At 51.9% G+C, this 20,144-nt stretch overlaps 1 protein-coding gene across 9 annotated transcripts in view; it reads left to right on the plus strand.

Annotated features, from left to right (window-relative positions):
• Nucleotides 1-20,144, plus strand: part of ATP11A (ATPase phospholipid transporting 11A) — a 126,094-nt gene that overhangs the window by 50,562 nt on the left and 55,388 nt on the right. For all 9 annotated transcript variants that reach the window (XR_009498721.1, XR_009498722.1, XR_009498723.1 and 6 more), the window contains exons 2-4: nucleotides 10,374-10,496; nucleotides 17,815-17,904; nucleotides 18,682-18,762. Coding sequence is in view for 6 of the 9 variants with exons in the window: in XM_059902944.1 (XP_059758927.1) it covers nucleotides 10,374-10,496; nucleotides 17,815-17,904; nucleotides 18,682-18,762 (294 nt within the window). In the remaining 3 variants the exon portion in view is untranslated. The remainder of the gene's footprint in view (nucleotides 1-10,373; nucleotides 10,497-17,814; nucleotides 17,905-18,681; nucleotides 18,763-20,144) is intronic.

Here is a 20,144-nt window from a genome sequence, read left to right on the forward strand (position 1 = left end):
GGAACAGGGCAGCACCTGTGAGGCTCCGTGTAGCCCAGCCGTGGGGCGCCAGCCTTGCTGCGTTTCCCTCCATCCCCCTCCCCCCTGCAGCCGCCCCGTGTGGCCCTGCCCGCCTGGCCTGCTCCTGTTTCCAGGGATCTGTGACGTAACGGCTCCCTCCGCCAGGACTTTCGTTTCTGGTTCTGTGTGACTCACCAGACCTGATTAAAACAAATCCCGGTACATTTCAAAACATCAGCTGTGGGCTTCCCTGGTGGCACAGTGGTTAAGAATCCGCCTGCCAACGCAGGGGACACGGGTTCGAGCCCTGGTCTGGGAAGACCCCACACGCCGCGGAGCAACTAAGCCTGTGCGCCACAACTGCTGAGCCCACGTGCCACAACTACTGAAGCCCACGCACCTAGAGCCCGTGCTCCGCAACGAGAAGCCACCGCAATAAGAAGCCCGCGCACCGCAATGAAGAGTAGCCCCCACTCGCCGCAACTAGAGAAAGCCCGCGCACAGCAATGAAGACCCAACGCAGCCAAAAATAAATAAATAAATAAATATTAAAAAAAAAAAAAAAAAAAGTCAGCTGTTACGTAAATTGTGGGGAGATTTTGCGTTATTTTCTTTAGAACCTTACCAGGACTGGTTCCCACTGTGGAAAGTCACGTAGCCTGTAGTATCTCTGCTCATGGTGTCACACCCCAGTAAAGCAAGAGTGTTGTGTCTGGTTGTGCCTGACACAGGCCCAGGGTGTCTGGTTGTAGCCGTGCAGCCCTGGTGACATCACTCCTGAAGTTTCAGGTGGAGCCGTGTCTGTGTCGTACGGGCTGAAATGCGTGTGTGGTTTTCCTAACTTGGGTTCCTTCCATCTTCCCTTTAGAATCAGAGCCTCCCGGTGGTTTGTACGAGTTATTGGGGTTAGTTGGGGTTGTTCCTAGGAATTTCATAGCAAGGGGACGGTAGGAGGGGTTTTCTAACAGGAGGGGACCCTGGGTTTGACAGGGTGAGAAGTGCTCCAGGAATGGGTGGGGCGGGACGCAGGGAGACTCTGCCCCGGACGGTGCCGGACCCCGGTGGGCTTGCTCTCAGCCCCTCCTGCCACCTGGCTGGCTCAGGCGGGGTCTCCGGGCAGCTTGTTGACGGGGATGCTGGCTGCTAATCCAGCACAGGGATAGGCAGTGAAGGAGCGGCCCCAGGAGCTCTGGGACACCCGGTCCTCCCCTAGGCTGTATAATCTGTCATTCTTCTTCTGGGGGTGGGGCTGTCTGTATTTCATTTTCAATGAAAAGAATCAATAAACAGTCTATAATAGGAATAGAAAAGTTTTGTTTGAGCCGAATTGAGCCCAGGAGACACCGATTCAAGAAGGACTGACTTGAGGCTCATAAAGGCAAAACCGGCAAAGTTACATAAGTTGTTTGTCAAGAAGCAGGATTGGAGCTGCAAGAAGTGGGACGGGTTGGGGTCTGAAATGGTTGCTTAGTTACACGGGGAGACCCTGGGGCCCTAAGGTTGCAGCTGGCAGGTGTCACCTGTCCTCCCTGCTATCAGGTGCCTGGCGCACCTTGGGCCTATGGTGCGGGTGGTGTGAAGGCCCTCACCTCCACCGTCCCGTCCTGGCCTTCGGCTCCCTGTTCTGGAAGCTTCTTTCTCAGGCCCCCCCATCTCGTGCTCCAGGCCTGGCCGCCCCCCTTCCCCTCCGCAGGAAGGGCCTGCCTGGCTGGCGCCCAGCCCCCATCTGGCTATTCCTTCCTCTGAGTGTTTGGTGACACAGTGAAGATTAAGAAATGGCCTCAAGAGTGGACAAGGAAATACCGACATTTCTTAAGTGGGCTTCACACACAGGGAGAAACACTCAGTTATGTTTTCTCGTTTGGGGAGTGAGTCACGGGCTCCGATGGTGACCCCATTCATTCTGAGCACCGTCGGGAAGTGGGCGGGGCGGGGCAGGTGTGACGGGTCACGCACAGGCCTGCGCCTTGAGCCAGGGGAGGGGCCAGACCGTTGGACCCCCTCGGAGGAGCGTCACAGTGGGCTGCCCTGGGGAGGGGCGGAACGGTGGGCGAGCTGGGCCGTCAGGAGAGGGGCTCCTGGTCGCCGGGGGTGGGGGCGGGTGCCACGTTCAGCCAACACAGCAGCCGCCCTGCTCTCCCCTCCGGCTTCTGCCCCCGCCAGCTCAGCCCCGGTCTCAGGACTTGTCGGTGGCCCCTGGTGGTCACCTTCCCGGGCCTGACACACAGACCACGGTGGGGTTGGCCTCAGCCTCAGGATCACAGGCCGGTATCTCCCCCGACATAGACTCTTGGCTTCGGGGTTTCGGAGATTCGCGCGGGTTTCAGGCTGCCTGTTTCCAGGCCGAAGCCAGCCAGCTGAACCACGATTTCTGAAGCGGCTCTGTGGATGTCGTTATCCAATTAGTCAGTATTTTCACCACACAGTTTGCCGTAATTCCTGACTCAGCCCTGCGGGTCCTTCATTAGATATATATTCAATATTTAGAAAATATGCCTCCAGTGCAGTGGAAGGTATATAATTTCAGCTGTGAAAAGCCTCCATGTATGCCAACATGTTTTTGTGTGGGAATTGGGTGAGTTTGCTTAGCTTTCTGGCTAATTCATCTCTGGAAGGAGACAGTCTTTCCTGGGAAGTAAATATAGAAATCATGTGGTCCTCCTGCCGGCCTCCCGGTGACAGCTTTTCCAAAGCCTTATGCAGCGCTGGCGTGGGATACTGGATCATTTGAGCATCTCTCTCAGGCTAACTGATTTCCACCCACCATCCTCGTGCTGTGGTTTCTGCTGGCCCGTGTGCTTGGCTAATTCTCCTTCGCATTGTCCGTGTTCTGGCATCGTTATCCACGTTTCATTCTGCAGAGGCTACTGCAGTTGCGCTGTAACGTGAACAGTTGGGGACGCACCAGGATGTATACCTGTTGTAAAGAGGGGCTGTTTCATGGGGGGCACGTCGGGGGGGGAACCAACAGCCTCGGTGAGGTTAGCAGGTTGGGGGCAGATGCAGAAACTGGACGGGCCCCTGACAGGCTGCCCAGCCCGCCCCTCTGCCTCCTTGGAACCTGGGCCTCTGTTCCCTTTTCTGTCCCTTCTTCATAAATGCCCCCTGCCGGCACCAACACCCACCCCAGCACAGGGACCGTCTGGCCTGTGACCCCATCCCCCTCCTGACGCTCCAGGGGACACGGGGTCGCTGTGCTGTGCTCTGGGCCGTGGGAGCCCTCGGCCCCTGGCTCACAGGGCGGTACTTATCTGGTCAGCGACTCAGGACTCCCTGCCCTTCTCTTTGCGGGAGGAGCTGATAGGCTGGGTCCCCTCTGGCCCGGGCCGGGGAACTGGGCTCACATCTCAGACCTGCGGGTGAGCTTCTTTCTCCGACGCTGTAAGCCTCGTCTCCCTTCCTCGGGCTCTCTCGTTTCACCGCCGGATCACTCACTCAGCCCATCTCGCCCGCACCTCCATACTGACTACGTCAGCTCAGCCTGGAGTCGTTGCTTCTCGTCGATGGGCTGGTTCCCTGACTTCCACGTGGGGAAGCCGTGCCCCGTCCTCCCTGTGTCCTCCCAGCCCCTCCCCAGGCAGCACGTGGGGAACCCACCCGGGCCTGCTTTCCAGGGGAGCTGGGCCTCTGTGGCCCCCGTGGGACAGGTGGCGGCAGGTAACCCGCCTGCGCGAGCTGAGCTGGAACCTGCTCCCCGTAGGGAGGTCTGAGCCCCAGCACCCACCCCCAGCCCACGGCCAGAGACGAGGCTCCATCTCTGCACAGGCCCTGACGATGGGCGTCGTGAGGGGGTCACGGCGGGAAACCGGACGGAAACCCGCCTTGGATCACTGCTGCCTTCTTTCACGTTGAAGTCGCAGGAACAATTGTATCTGCTTCATCTGCAGCCTCGCCTGGAAAGTTACTTTTGTCAGAAACGTCCCTGTTGTTTTCGCTCCCGCGCGTTTCACGAGGGGGGCAGTGGTGGCCGGAGCTCTGTCCTGTCTAGCCGGGTCCCGGCCTCCCGCCCAGGCGCCCCAAGCACAGGACTCTTTATCTGCTGCTGTGAACTATCGAATTCGGAGAGCCCAGAGCAGGCCGAAAGTCGTCTGCGGTTAGAGTTTTTATTTTTATTTTGGTTCTGGACCCAGTAAATTATGGTTTAGGTCAGCCGGCATCTACCATTTTCCAGATGGTCAGTGTTTCCAAATGAAGTGAGCCACCACTGGTGCTTCTGTGATCCAAACAATTTTGTGTCGAGAAATATGTCCGTGGCAGAAAAATGCCACTGAGACCCATGCCGAGGCCCGGATTTGTCTGGGAAGGAAGGGCCTGTCGTTCCCATTGCATGTGGTCCGTGCGGAGGGGCTCCGGCAGAGGCCAAGGGCACAGGTCCAGTGACAGGCGAGAGGGTGCACACCTGGGCCCCCGCCTCACCGCGGGAAGACCAGGCCCTGCTTACTGGCCCTGGAAAGGCCGGTGATTCACGCAGAGAGCTCTGATCTGATCAGCAGTTAAACCCACGGGTTCCACTTACGAAGCATCACTTTAATCGTTGCACCCGAGTGAGGCTTGCAGAAGCAGAAGTGAAGACTCCCTGGGCACAGACAGACACCTGTGGGCGTGGGCAGGGGTGACAGAAGGGGCCACGTCACACACTGCTCATGCCGAGGAAGCTGAAGTGCTGGGGAAGGTGAGCCAGAAAAACGCCTCAAGTTTAGAAGCACGTCAGTGCTATTTCATCTTCTTAACCATCAAACAAGAAATGTTGCCTTTTAAAGCTATAAACAGACACCAGAACAAGGAATTGCTTTGTCATTGGATCCCTGTAAATTTGAAAAATGGTCGTTAGGGGGCTTCCCTGGTGGCACAGTGGTTAAGAATCCGACTGCCGATGCAGGGGACACAGGTTCGAGCCCTGGCCCAGGAAGATCCCACATGCCGCGAAGCAACTAAGCCCGTGCGCCACAACTACTGAGCCTGCGCTCTAGAGCCCACGAGCCACAACTACTGAGCCCACGTGCCACAGCTACTGAAGCCCGCACGCCCAGAACCCGTACTCCGCAATAAGAGAAGCCACCGCAGTGAGAAGCCCATGCACCGCAACAAAGAGTAGCCCCCGCTCGCCACAACTAGAGAAAGCCTGCACGCAGCAACGAAGACCCAACGCAGCCAAAAATAAATAAATACATTTATTAAAAAAAAAAGAAAGAAAGAGATGGTCATTAGGTGGAACCACCTCTATAAAAATTGATCTGGTAATTCGAGGCTAGATTACATGTTTACGTTCCAGTCCGACATGTAACTCAGCTAATAGGTTCTGTTTGTTTCAGCTGAAATTCAAAACTTCCATTAGGTGACTAACAACTGGGTGAAATTGATTTTCGGCGTATTTTAGACTCTCTTTTGTCCTTGTGTGCTTTCTGACTTTAACACTCAGGCTGCTGTGCACCAAATCCTAACAAGGCCGATGGCGAAGTTGTTGAAGGCGCGGCCGCTGCATCTGACGTACCTGATGGCCCTGCGAGGCCCCTAGAAGTGGGGTGTTTACTTGGCTCAGGTCCAGAGAGCAGGGGCTCACTGCTTGCTGTGTTCATCCCATTTTACCCCAGGAGTAGTCTCTTCTTTTCCAGTTTCTCGGCTGTTGGGTGTTCTCCTTTGGAAACACATCCAGCTCAATTTTATCCATCAGGAAATGCTATCTATTAAAAACCAAACCTTAAAGATGTTATTCGTTTTCCCTAAAATGGAGAGGATCCCGCATTCTGGTAAAACCCAAGCTTCACTGTGGTAAGAGGAGGGGGTGGATTTGTCTGGGAAGGAAGGGCCCGTCTCAGCTTCAGAGACGTGAGGTTCGCTGCACTGACCCAGGGTGGGGTCTCAGCACAGACGCAGAAGCAAGTGACGGGCAATGCTCGGGACCCAGGAATTCGTGGCGAGACCTAACCGACAGCTTTATTGAGGTAAAATTCATAGATCCTAAAACCCACCTGTTCAAGGAGTACAGTTCAGTGGAAATTAGTACTGAACCAAGTTATGGAACATCGCCATAATCTAATTTTATTGATTGATTGATTGATTGATTGCCACACTGTGCGGCAGGCAGGATCTTAGTCCCCCGACCAGGGATTGAACCCGTGCCCCTCGTATTGGGAGTGCGGAGTCTTAACCACTGGACCGCCAGGGAAGTCCCCATCATAATCTAATTTTGAAACATTTTCATCACCCCGAAGAAACCCAGTACCCAAGCAACAGCTCCCCCAGCCCCTGGCAGGCACCACCATGCTTTCCGTCTCCATGGATTTGGCTGTTCTGGACGTTCCACATAAACAGATCATCCAGCGTTTGCTCCTTTGTGTCTGGCCCCTTCCACTTGTCCAGGGTTTGATTTGCATTTCCTTGAGGGCTGTTGATTTTGAGCATCTTTCCATGTGATGTTGGCCATTGTAAACCTTTGGAGAAAGTCTAGTCAAATCTCCTTATTTGTCTTTTCATTATTGGTTGCGATGGCCTCTGTCTATCCCAGGTACCAATCCCTCACGAGATACGATTTGCGAGTATTTTCTAGGGCAACCCTGGGGATCTTTCACGCATCCTCAGGGGCTGCGCAGGCAAAGCCTTGACCTCTAGTTCACCTGCATTTTGGTGGAACGTCTTGTGATTCCCCAGGAACGTGGCAATCTGTGGGGCCGGGTCTCACCCACTTTCCTGCCACCCCCGGGAGGGTGTCGGGCACAGTTTCCTGTGGCCGCCCGGGGTTCTGATGGGGGGAGCTGCCTCCTGCCCGCCACCCCCAGGATCGGGCTGCCCTCAGCCGCTGGTCTCTAGCAGTCTCCCAGGACGTCGTGCCCGCGGCCCTTTGTTCGCGCACACACTGCTTAGCCTGCAGCCAAGGAAACCCTTCCTGCTGCGCCTCGGCTGAGCCCCTCCTGTAGTGCCCTTCTGCACCCCAAGTCTGTTTCGGAAGCCCCGTGGGGCCTGCTGGCTGCGCGCCCTCTGAGCAGACAGCAGCGGTGCCCTTCCAGCTCCTGGTAAGCTGGATGCTTCATCTGTGCAGCTCCTGATGGTCGACGTGGGACCCAGGGAGGGCCCAGGGAGAGGCGGGCGGCACTTCGGGTTACCTCATCCTTCTTCTGCGTTATAACCTGCGGGTGCTCCTCTGCACTCAGCCCGAGGTGGGGAGCTTTCCCTTTCATGTCCCCAGAGCCCTGGGGGGTGCAGCTGCAACCTCAGGTGTACCTGCGACCTCAGGTGTACCCGGGACCTCAGGTGTACCTGCGACCTCAGGTGTACCCGGGACCTCAGGTGTACCCGCGACCTCAGGTGTACCCAGGACCTCAGGTGTACCCGGGACCTCAGGTGTACGTGCGACCTCAGGTGTACCCGGGACCTCAGGTGTACGTGCGACCTCAGGTGTACCCGGGACCTCAGGTGTACCTGCGACCTCAGGTGTACCCGGGACCTCACGTGTACCCGCGACCTCAAGTGTACCCGGGACCTCAGGTGTACCCGCGACCTCAGGTGTACCCCGGACCTCAGGTGTACGTGCGACCTCAGGTGTACCCGGGACCTCAGGTGTACCCGCGACCTCAGGTGTACCCGGGACCTCACGTGTACCCGCGACCTCAGGTGTACCCGCGACCTCAGGTGTACCCGGGACCTCACGTGTACCCGCGACCTCAGGTGTACCCGGGACCTCAGGTGTACCCGCGACCTCAGGTGTACCCCGGACCTCAGGTGTACCCGCGACCTCAGGTGTACCCGGGACCTCAGGTGTACCCGCGACCTCAGGTGTACCCGGGACCTCAGGTGTACCTGCAGAGTCAGCTTCCACAGGTGACACGTGTTGGGGGCTGAGCCGTGTCCCCTTAGGGGCACATGCAGGCTCTAAAGCCCTGTCCCTGCTCCAGTGGGGCCTGGAAGTGGCAGCAGAAGGCATCACAGCAGGGAGTGTGGGTTTCAGAGTCGAGGGGCCCGTGTGGAGCGAAGGGGTGCAGGATGTTTAGGAGGTTCACCCTCCGCAGGTCACCCAGCTCCTCTCCTGATTCAGCCCCCGCCCCCCGCCCCTGAGGAGAGGCGCAGGCAGAAGAGGAGCAACGGCCCCTCCCTGCCCCGCAGCTCAGGAGAAGTGTCTCCTGCGCCCCCCGGGCCTTCCTGAAGGTGGGGGAAAGCTGGCCTCGCAGGTTCAGGGCCTCTTTCCATCGGAGGTTCAGCCTCTGTGCCCTGACGGTGGTCTCTTCTCGCCAGTGTGTGTGTCGGATCGAACAGGGCAGAAAGTCTGCTGAGGTTCCTGCCTGGTTTAGGACTTGCTGGTAGAGAGATGGGGAGTGGGTTTATTTCTGTTGCCAGTTTGTAGATTTACAATTAAGTAGCTGAAACAGTTCTGCCTTTGTAATTTGCACACATTACCTGCCGTCTGGCTCAGCAGCAGGAGGTAAATACCCTGAAGTCCCGAGACTTGTAAGGAGTGTTGACATGTCTCAGGGGAAGGTGGGACCCGTTTTCCTCCTGCACGTCCGGGTGGAGCGCGAGGAGGACCGGCTCCGGGGCAGGGTTTGCCTGGTCACTTCCTGCTGCTGTCGTCGGAAGGGGACCCGAAACCCCTCACAGCTCCAGGGACGGTGCTCCGTCCCTGCTCTCTCACACAGGGCTGAGTAGGTACGAGGTTCATCCCCAAAGGAGCTTGTGTTGTGATGAAGTGGCGAGTCTTTCTGAATGTCGTGTTGCGTTTGTTTTCTGATCTCGTCCCACAGGCAGGTGTTGTACCCCGACCTGTACGGTTAGAACAGCACCGAGCTGGCGAGTGGTACTTGAGGTGTCGAATGATTACACTAAAGCCAGCCTGTGCCCAGAATGTGAATTGGCCTTAATGAACCTCCTTCTGCCTTGCCTCCCTGGGGACGGGGCTCCTGCTGTGCCTGTGTCTGCAGCCGCGGAACCACTGTCTTCCAAGTTTAGGGGGAAGGTTTCCAGGATTTTCACGTTTGTGTTAAAAGCTAAATTTTTATGCTTTCTTTCCTTCCCTGGCTCATTATTATATATTCTTTTTCAACGTAACTGCCTGAATCCACGAGAATGAGAAGCACCTGTTTGGCTGTGTTTTGAGAAATAAAGGGAAATCGGGGGCCTTTTCAGCTTTCTTAACTTTCATACCCAGAGGTTTATTTACGAAGCTCGTAAGCAGGTTTTGAAGTCAGCATCCCTTACTGGTGGCCTCACCCCGATGGGAAGGCGGCAGGGAGCCGGCTGCGGAGGGGGAGGGCTTCTTGCCAGGGGGGACAGCTGGCCTCCGCGTGGCCTTGTCCACACAGCTAGGCCCTAAGCAGAGGGAAGTAGGGACTTTACTGAGGAAGCGTGCAGACAGGCAGCTGCTGTGGAAGGGTGCTAATGGAGTGGGAGTATACACACACACGTGAGTAGACTTCTTTCCGCGAGAAGTTGACAGAAGAGCAGAGGAGACGACAGTATAAGCAGAAAAGAGAAAGAAAAGGGCAGCGTAAGACTAACGATAATCTCACACAACAGAAATGCTGGATTGCTCTGTTACCAGTGTTTGGCTTTAAAAAGTGAAGGTTCCCTGAAGCCACAAAGGCTGGACACGGTGCCGGATGGGACGGGCTGGGCACCCGGAGCATGGCCGTGTGTTTCCTTTCGTTGCCTCTGTTTGTTCTTGACAGCGCTGAGCGAGGGGCTAGGGCCCCGTGCTGGGGCTGCCTGTCTGCGGGGGGGGAGGGGGGGTCCAGGGCCCCGTGCCGGGGCCGCTATACGGGGCTTCATCTTAGTCTCTCAGCAGCAGCTATCCTGTCTCAGGCACCGCAGTGCTGACTGTATACAGTGGGTTGAGTGTCATTAGAAGGTTCTTCGGGTCGGCGGCGTTTCCGTAATGTCTGGTGCACAGCGCTCTGAATAATGCAAAGATGAGTCAGAGCCAGGTCTTCTCCGTTTCCGGAGAGGCTTATTGACGGGCGGCCGCAGCGTGTGACCAGCCCTTCTGCTCTGAACTCATAGTTTTACTTTCTTCTTTCGTTAAAGACCTTTCCCAAAAGTTCTGGGATTGTCATCTTTTTTTCTGAAGGCTAAGGGTTTTGCTGTCACTTTCTGTTTTCGAATGGACCCGCCCTGTGGCATTTCCACCGCCCACGAGCTTTGAAGGCCCCCCTCGACTCCCGCTGGGGGTGCGGGTGGCCGCTCAGGCCGCCTCCCTGAAGAGCTGGGGGGAGTGGTTTGAAGCACTTATCCCGTGAGGGCCCAGTGGGTGGGCAGGGGTGGGGGGCACGGCCTTGCAGGTGCGCCCAGCCCTCCCGGGGCCCGGCACAGACCTGCACCCAAGCCAGACCCCGGGAAGAGCCCGCCCCCCGCCCCGAGGCCCGCTCTGACCGCTCTTTCCCCTGCAGTGCGCCGGGGAGGAGGAATGCGTGGACAGCCGGACCGTGTACGTGGGCCACCGCGAGCCGCCGCCGGGCGCTGAGGCCTACATCCCGCAGAGGTGCCCGGACAACAGGATCGTCTCCTCCAAGGTAAGCGGCAGCCTGCGACCTCCCCGCACGGCCCTCGGCGCGTGGGCCCTTCCTGGCCCGGCGGCCTCCCGCCTTGAACAGCTGGGCTACACGCTCAGCACCCCTCCGGGTGCCCCCGAACACTGTTAAGACTTGACAAGACGTCACAGCACGTTCTCTTCACGTCCCTCTTACCTGTGTCACGTCTGAGGATCAGATTTGACGTCTAGGACGTCCAGATCCCGCCGGCACCACGTATTAGCTGTCTGGCCGCGTGCCCCTCTCGAGCCACCCCAGGCCAGGGTCTCCTGCTGCAAAGCGGAGACGATGCAGGTGCCCCGGTGCCGCCAGCTTGCGAACGCGCACGCTGGACGCGTGTCAGAGGCCGTCCGTCAGGAGCAGTGACGCAAAGAGGAGGACGCGTGCGTGTCACCATTTACGGGGGGCGTGACCCTCTCTTGGCCCGGAGGTGGGGTTGCAGGACCGTCTTCACACCTCAGAGTGACCGGTAGCTGGGTCTTGAGAATGGGGTCGCTGACTCTGGAAAACAGTAAATGGTGGCTTTGTAGGCTACAGAGAACATTCCACATGCCTGGGTGTTGTGGACACTCAGACCCACGTCACAGACCCACCTAATTCACACGTCAGTGTGCTGCGTGTCCAGATACCTGCGGTGGACCCGCTTAATTCTTTCATGAGTTATCAAGAGTGTCCCGTGCTTGTTACGAATACTTGACAACAGAGAAGGTTTTCTAAAGCAGTTTTTTTTTTTATTTATTTTTTTAGTAGAAGTACAGTTGATTTGCAATGTTGTGTTAATTTCTGCTGTACAGCAAAGTGTCTCAGTTACACATATATATACATTCTTTTTATATTCCTTTCCATTATGGTTTATCTTGGGGTATTGAATATAGTTCCCTGTGCTCAACTCTAGGACCTTGTTGTTCATTCTATATGTAATAGCTTGCATCTACTAACCCCAAACTCCCACTCCATCCCTCCCTCATCCCCCTTCCCCTTGGCAACCACACGTCTGTTCTCTGTGTCTGTGAATCTGTTTCTGTTTCATAGATAGGTTCATTTTTGTAAGGCAGTTTTCTTAATGGAATTATTTTATTTTAAAACTGCAATGTAAAATAATAACTTTAATCTCCAGAAATACAGCATGGGTAAGTCAGTTGCTCATAAACAAAATCAGAGCCAAACAAACGTCGTCCGTGGTTGTCTAGACGTAATCAGTGAAAGGAGAAATAAACAGGAGGACCTCATATCCAGAAATAGGTCTTTCCAGTAGTGACATTTATAAGTTAGACAGTCTCGAATAGAGCTCACCAAAGATGCACTCTGCCAACCACGAGTGCCCCCAAAGGAACAAAACCTCAAACGTATTTCTTAGAAATCTGCTCGTGTGCAGTGCAGACGCATCGAGGAATGGGGAAGTGCACTGAAGACACTCAGATGTTGTGCACGTGTGAACTTGCGGGGACAGGTGTCGAGTCCCCACGCTGCCCCGCGTCTAATCTGGGCAGGACGTTTGACAAAGCCACCTCGGCCGCTGAGTCACATCCCGCACAGCTCGCTTCTCCCCCAGGGATGAAGCTTGGGCCCTGCTGTCCCAGCCCCGGTTCCTCCCGGGCACCTGGAAGGTTCTGTGCAGCCACTCGAAGGAAACTTCAGAGACTCAGGGATCGGAGCAGCAAAGCCCTTCTTGACGCGTTCGGTGGACCGCAGCCCGAGGCCGCGGGGCGCTGTGTTTGTTACGAAGCCCCGTCCACGCTCTGGGGGAGATAATCAAGAGCAGTGATTCCGAGATCCCATTTATGACCCCTTGCTATGATTCAGGTTTCGAGCCAGTTTATCATTTTCAGGTTTTCCATTCTACTATTCCCGCAGCCAGTGGCCAGCAAGACGTTGAGGGGCCCCGTGTCACCTCCCGGGGTCCGCTCGGCACCGCCCTTCTCTCCTGCCTTGCCTGCGGTGGCTTCTTCCTGTGTGCCCCGAGGCTCCTTGGGTTCTGACAGAGGAAACCCACCCCCGGGGCGAGGGCACTGTAAGGATGGGTTTCGATACACGTGCAGGTCCTGGGCGCCTTTTCAAAAGTGTTTTCTTTTCAGGAAGGTTCCTTCACCCCAGGAGGCAGATCAGGCTGTCACACAGGAGGGGGGGGGGTTTGGTCAGCGTCTGCCCCAGGAGGCAGATCAGGCTGTCACACAGGAGGGGGGGCGGTTTGGTCAGCGTCTGCCCCAGGAGGCAGATCAGGCTGTCACACAGGAGGGGGGGCGGTTTGGTCAGCGTCTGCCCCAGGAGCCAGATCAGGCTGTCACACAGGAGGGGGGGCGGTTTGGTCAGCGTCTGCCCCAGGAGGCAGATCAGGCTGTCACACAGGAGGGGGGGCGGTTTGGTCAGCATCTGCCCCAGGAGGCAGATCAGGCTGTCACACAGGAGGGGGGGCGGTTTGGTCAGCGTCTGCCCCAGGAGCCAGATCAGGCTGTCACACAGGAGGGGGGTGGTTTGGTGAAAAGTCAACAAGTCTGAGCTCTGAGGAGAGAGGGGGCTTTTGCAGGATTAGTGGCTTAAAGTCAGTTCCAGGTAGATGATGGTGTGTGATTTCAAGAACAGTTACAGACAGCGTAACCTCGGTTGCTAATTGATCTCAGTACAGAGGAGATCCTCAGACGAGGACCTAGAATCCAAGTCAGTAGCAGGGAGGACAGGCCGTGGCCTTAGACCAGACGCCGTGAACATCTGGACACACGATCATTTTCATTTAAAAACAGCTCAGGATGTGGAAAATACAACTTAATTTGTAAAGCGTGAGTTTACAGACAGGTTTGGAGAATATGTTTGTGGTGATGTATATATGTTTTCTTGGGAAGAGAACATTCGTTTCTACCTTAAAAGATTGTCAACAGAGATTTCGTAAGTGCGCAGACGCACTTCAGTAATAAGTTTTATGACTTATTACTTACGGAGTAGTAATACTACTACTAGCAGTGAAGTTGTAAGTTTGATTTTATTAAATCCAAGGTTGTGAAAGCATTTAGCATGTGAAAAGTTACACGAGGGGCGAAAATGCCCATCTGGCCTGATCCAAAGAAGTGCTGTTCTAGGTGATCAGTGAGTTCTGTTTCCTTTTTGGGCAGAACCTGGTAGAAATGACCCCAGCACAACCACTTGGCTTCTGACCTCATGCCGAGCCCCCAACCCAGGGCCTGCTCGAGCACCAGATCCCGGACTCAGGGGACAATGGGACTTCATCAAGTTACAAAATTGTACCTTTGGGCACAAAACGCTTGTGGCTCCCATCTCTGCCCTCAGAATGCTGTGGAATTAAATGTTCAGCTCAGGCTGTGCTGTCCCTCCGCCCTGTACAGAAAGCTGAACTACTTGTGACCTTCCGGGTCGCCTTCCCTGGAGATCAGTGACCGTGCCCGGTGCGTTTTTAGGGCGCCCCGCGCACACCTGTGCGGGATTCCCCCTCCAGGCACACAATAGCCGCAGCCTCAGCGGTTTCCAGGTGCTCTGGTTTCACTCTCCGGGGCTGGCGAAGCAGGGTGGCGCCAGGCTGTCCTTGTCTCCCCGTCTCCATGTGACTAAAGGTCGACCAGGCAGGACGGCTTCTCTGCGTCTGAGCCGCCCTCCCAGTGAGTACAGGACACAGGTGACTCTCACAGAAGGAAGAGAGTGGCCGAAACCAGCTCAGTGCTGACGACACACGACCCCCAGGGCAGATGCACGCTTTGGGTGTGAAGTCTTTCATGGAGTGAAAGAAGCGCAAGGCTAGTAATTGTCCTGTGGAATCTGTACTCCTCAAGTTGTCTGATGGGAAAGAGATGCTCCGCTGACCTCAGACTCCTCAGCTCCCTCATAGCAAAAAAAAACCCCTTTGTTCCATGCTTGTGGCTCAATAGCAAGGATTCCAGTATTAAGTTCTATTCTACTGATCGCAGGACTTGAGGGATGTAGGTCAGAGTGTTGCATTGTACATTGTAATACAAAGTATTACATTATATTGTGGCCCAAGTGTCTAAGCAAATATTTGGATCTTTACAATTTAGCAGAGATCAAAAATGTACAATTGGGGGACTTCCCTGGTGGCACAGTGGATAAGAGTCTGTGCTCCCAATGCAGGGGGCCTGGGTTCGATCCCTGGCCAGGGAACTAGATCCCACATGCATGCCTCAACTAAAGATTCGCACGCCGCAACTAAAGATTCGCACGCCACAACTAAGGAGCCAGGCAAGCCGCAACTAAGGAGCCTGCATGCCACAACTAAGACCTGATGCAACCACATAAATAAGTAAATAAATAACTTTTTTTTTTTTAAATGTGGTAATGGAATATTTTTTAAATGTACAATTGGCACACCATTATCCAACTGCCCACTCTTACATGTGTAATAAAATGCTCGTTTTATTTTATTTTATCCATACAATACTGATATATCAGTGCAGTCATGAATGTTTCAACTATCTCATTGGGTTTTCACTTTTCTTACCATACATCATCAGGGATTTTGACCGTATTACTAATAATCAGCAGTAATAACTTACGACAGTCATTTATTCTGTAAAATATGGAGATCACAAAACATAATGTCTAAGCTGCAACATGGGCCTCCTGCACCTGATAGGAATAAAGTCATCATTTAAGTGGTTTTAAATTCCAGATCTGTACTGGTTCCCTGATAGACTAGGATTTAGGAAACTGAAAGGGTGTCCTGAAATAGTAGCATTAAAATAGAATAAGACCAGATACTCACGTAGTGTGCTAGGGTTAATAAAAACTGATCTGCGCATTTGGTAGGATTGTAGAAGATGACGTTCTATAATAAATATATGGAGCTTTCTAGTATGGAAACTTTCAAAAACATAGGAAAATAAAGAGAATAGGGTAACAAATGTCTATGCACTTACCATCCACTGTCTGGCGTTATCAACACATGGCCCAGTGTGTTCATCTGTGCCTTCGTTTTCTTCCTCGAGATCATTCTGAAGCAAATCCTAAACAATATATAATTTCCATCTATAAATATTTCGGCAGATAGAAGATGGGATTTTAAGTAGGAACTTTTTCCATTAATGGGACTTTGCTACTGAGTAGTGGGTTATAGGTATTTGGGGAGGCGTTTTGATTAACTACTGGGTAGTGAGTTTGTCAGCCTGGGTGCTGAGAGACAGGGTGGGTTTCATGGGCTGGGGCCTTAAAGACAATTCCATTTTGGGATCAGTATCTCGTAGAAATGAGCATACGAAGAATGAAAGATCATTCTAGGTTGGTTACAGAACCACAAAAATGAGACATAAATGCCGTGATGACATAACTTATATTTCTTTTAATAACTCCTTTTGAAAGTTAGTGAAAAGTAACTGAATTTCATTATGGCCCGCTTAAGAGAAAATATATCTCTCTCAAACATTTAAGAAGATTGATTTGTTTGTGCTTCTTCTCAAGTTGTAGAATTTCATCGTCTCAGTCATTTTTGAGACCAGCTTGAGCCAGAACTTCGATCTTCATTACATTCCTTTAAAGCACATGCTGTTCTTAATACTCATTTTATAAACGAGAGGGGTAGAACTCAGTCATTAAATTAAATAGTTTGCTCTTACCCAATCTTTAAATATCAGGACCAGGGTTTAATATGGGGTCTGACTCCGAAGTCCATGTTTTTTGTGGTGTGGTAAAGAGTAAATATTTTGAGAATTCCATGGAGTAGTTAAATGTCCTGACGTAGCAGGAGCAAGTTACAGATTCAGATCATGGTTTGGCGGGGGCCGGGGGGGGGGGGGGTGTTTGTTTATTTTAAGGAAGAAAGTGCCTGTACTTTTACTGACTGTCAGGGTTGGGATTTTTTGTTTGTTTTTGTTTGTTCTTCTGGTTGAGAAACAGAGGTAAAGAAGATGTAGCAGTGTGTTCTGTCCTCTCAATTTCTGTAGCTACATTTCAGTCTCGGACCTGCCTTTTGGTTCTCAACTTGGGTGTACTCCGGTGAAGAAAATCTAGTGTGCCTTTGACAAAACCCAACACCCAATCGTGATGAAAACTCTTGGAACGGAGGAGAATTTCCTCAACAGCTACCAAAAAAACAAAAAAACCCATAGCTAAAACCATTCTTAATAGTGAAAAACTAGATGCTTGCACCCAAAGATTGAGAACAAGGCAAAGAGGCCCTTCTCACCATTCTTATTCAACGTCTTACTAGAAGTCGTAGCTAATACACTAAGAGAAGGAAAGGGAATAAAAGATAAACAGAGTGGGAAGGAAGAAATAAAACTGTCTTTGTTTACAAGTGACATAATTGTCTATATAGAAAACCCAAAGAATTAACAGAACCTCTTGGAATTTATAAGCTATCATAGCAAGATTGCAGGATGCAAAAGTCAATTGCGTCCCTATATGCCAGCAGCAAACAAGTGGAATTTGAAATTAAAAACACAGCAAGAACCTGTGTTAGAGATCCTGGCATTAAAGGGGCTCTTGGGATGAGTTTGGTAACCAGCGTCAAGATCCTCGGTGCCAGCTCCATCCCCTGATGGGAGCTGACCAAGGTGCTTGCGGGTCTAGATGCAGAGAGATAACCAAAGTGCTTACTGGTCCAGATGAGAGAGATGGCGGGCGGAGCAGGCTCTCCCCCTTCAGGGGACGATCTTCATTAAAAGGCAAAACTGTCAAATGGAATTTTAAAAACAGTGTCCAAACTCAGTGTTTACTGTAGGTTAATGACACATGGGACATTGTTGTTTTCAACACAAAGGTTAGGGAAGGTCTCCTTCTGAGGCAAAAACGAGACATTTGGCGAGTAAGTGGCCTGACTATCCTCCCTGTGTCCCTCTCCAGCCCCCTAGGTAAGGGGGAGGGGCTGGCACACCCCCGCAGTGCAGGAACCGAAGCCAAGCTGGGTCAAGACCACCTGAAAATGGTGACTTCTGTTTTACTTTCTGTCCCCTCCTAGCCATGCTGTAACAAAACAGAGAGCTTACCAAAAATTACAGTCAAAGAAAAATGCTAACCTTGTGTGTTTTGAGTTAACAATCAGAGGTTTATATTTTACGAGAGACATTTTAATAGTAAAACTATTCTTAATCTACTTTGCCTTGCCTTGAATTATTGCAATTAGGTAGTTGACATATGCTGCTTTGGGAGCACATGTTCTGTGTTAGCAGTTGTTTTTACAGTCAACAAGTTGATAAAATGACTACAAACACTCTCAATTTTGTTTTGTATCTAAAACTAGACATTTTGTACTTTGAAATTCAGGACTGCTTATCATGTGGTAGAGTAATACTACACAATGTAAAATGTGATCAAAATGACCCCTTTCTGTTTTTCTTTTATACAGTACACATTTTGGAACTTCATACCCAAGAACTTATTTGAACAATTCAGAAGAATAGCCAACTTTTATTTTCTTATCATATTTCTGGTACAGGTAAGTCTGGTCATCTTTTTCTGTCACCTCAAATGTAAATATAAATAAGTGGCATTTATTCTCAGCTGATTGGTTCACTCATCAGAAGGAGTAAGGACTTGGTGCCCCTTTATCTGCAGATACTTCACTTGTTTTCTTCAAGGACAAGCATGTTGGTTCAGAGAGACCTGTTCACTAAAACATAGGCGTGAGCGCTGTGCATGTGAACTGGTCCTGGCCACTTTCCGTCCTCATTCTCCAGTACTGATGGGAGAGCGGGGTCTTCCTAATCTTTAGTGGGGATTCTCCTAAAAAAAAAAACATTAAGAGAAAGAGAGTTAAAAATAAGAGAGTGGAAACCACAGTGAGGTATGGATTAGGGAACAGGTCAGATGTGCTTTAAGAACAGCAAGCTAACTGGTCTCAATCATACAAAATACCATTGAAGGAGTTTTAAAATTTCCCCGACAGTAGTTTATGCAAATAATGTAATTAAAGTGTGGCACCAGAAGCAGAGGGGTAAATTGAAGTAAAACGTGCACTGGAGTCAGCGGGTGTCTTTGCCACGGCTGACGTGGCTTCCTAAGCACATCCCGTAATTAAGGAGAACTGCCCTCAGTTTTATAGTAAAAATTCATATCTAATTTACCTCCGGTGGTGGGAGGAAGTGGGGTAACAGTAAAGCGAGTTAAAATGAGTCAAAGCAAACGTTGGGAGGTGTTCCAGGGCCAACCCGTCCGTCTAAAGCCCCTAAGAAGTGTTTCTGAAAATGACTCAACCGTTCTCTTCTCCTTGCAGCTGATCATCGATACGCCCACGAGTCCAGTGACGAGTGGCCTCCCGCTGTTCTTCGTCATTACTGTCACAGCTATCAAGCAGGTGAGCTTTACAGGCAGAAAGGAGGAAGGTCCTACAGAGTCTCTGGTACAGGACATCGCCTTTCAGCCAAAGCAAAGTTCCCTGCTTTGTTTCAGCTGGTTCGTAGGAAACTTAGCTGACTTCTAGAAATTCACTTTTGTGACTGGTTTAGATAGAGTCTTGAGTTGAGAGATACTTGAGTTAAAAGAAGAGAGACTGTGTAATTTAGTGCTCGTTTGTCGCCCTGAGAGTTTGAAGAGGACACGGTCGATCTCACGTGGAATCACGTGCCCGGAGACGGCACCTGCGTTGCTTCGCCCGCTCTGTCCCTGGCTGCCTGAACCCCGAGGACCTGCTCGTGCCCAGGGTCTGGGATGGGGCTCCATGAGCAGAGCCGCCCGGCGACTCCTGACTCGCTCAGTGTGGATCGTGCTGTTCTTTGCCGTCCTGATAGATAAAGCCGGTGACTAACAGGACGGACAGTTCGTCTCTTAGTCCCACCATCCGTTCAGCCAGTTTAATGCTCAACCATCACCTCTTGTTTAGTTCCAGAAAATGCCCAACATCTAAAGAAACCCCCGTACCCATGAGCATCGCTCCCCATCCCCCTCCCCAGCTCCTGGCAGCCACCAGTCTACTTTCTGTTGCTCTAATTTGCCTATTCGGGACATTCCATGTTAACAGAATCATACAGTAGTGATCTTTTGTGTCTGGCTTATTTCACCGAGCATGTTTTCAAGGTTTATCCACGTTGTAGCATGTGTCAGTGCTTCATTCACAGATGAATAACATTCCATCATGTGGATAGACCACATTTTGTTTATCCGTCATCCACTGATGGACATTTGGGGTGCTTCTACTTTTTTTTGTTGTTAATGTGGCTTTATTTATTTACTTACTTACTTCCTGCCACATGGCGTGGCTTGTGGAATCTTAGTTCCCCGACCAGGGGTCGAACCCAGAGAAAGCGCAGAGGTCCTAACCACTGGACCGCCAGGGAATTCCCGGGATGCTTCTACTTTTTGTCTATTATGGAGAACACCGTTACGAACATTCACATATAAGCTTTGTGTGGACGTAGGCTTTCATTTCTCCTGGGTACCTACAAAGGACTAGAGTTGCTCTAATGTTGTAAAGAACTGCCGAAGTATTTTCCAAAGTGACTGCCCCATTTTACATTCCAACCAGCCGTGTGTGAGGTTTCAGTTCCTCCACATTCCTGCTAAGGCTTGTCGCCCATCTTTTTTTTTTTTTTTTTTTTTTTTTAATTTTATTTATTTATTTATTTATTTATTTATTTATTTATTTATGGCTGTGTTGGGTCTTCGTTTCTGTGCGAGGGCTTTCTCTAGTTGTGGCAAGTGGGGGCCACTCTTCATCGCGGTGCGCGGGCCTCTCACTGT

This window comes from Balaenoptera ricei, chromosome 18, assembly GCF_028023285.1.
Source record: "Balaenoptera ricei isolate mBalRic1 chromosome 18, mBalRic1.hap2, whole genome shotgun sequence".
NCBI lineage: Eukaryota > Metazoa > Chordata > Mammalia > Artiodactyla > Balaenopteridae > Balaenoptera > Balaenoptera ricei.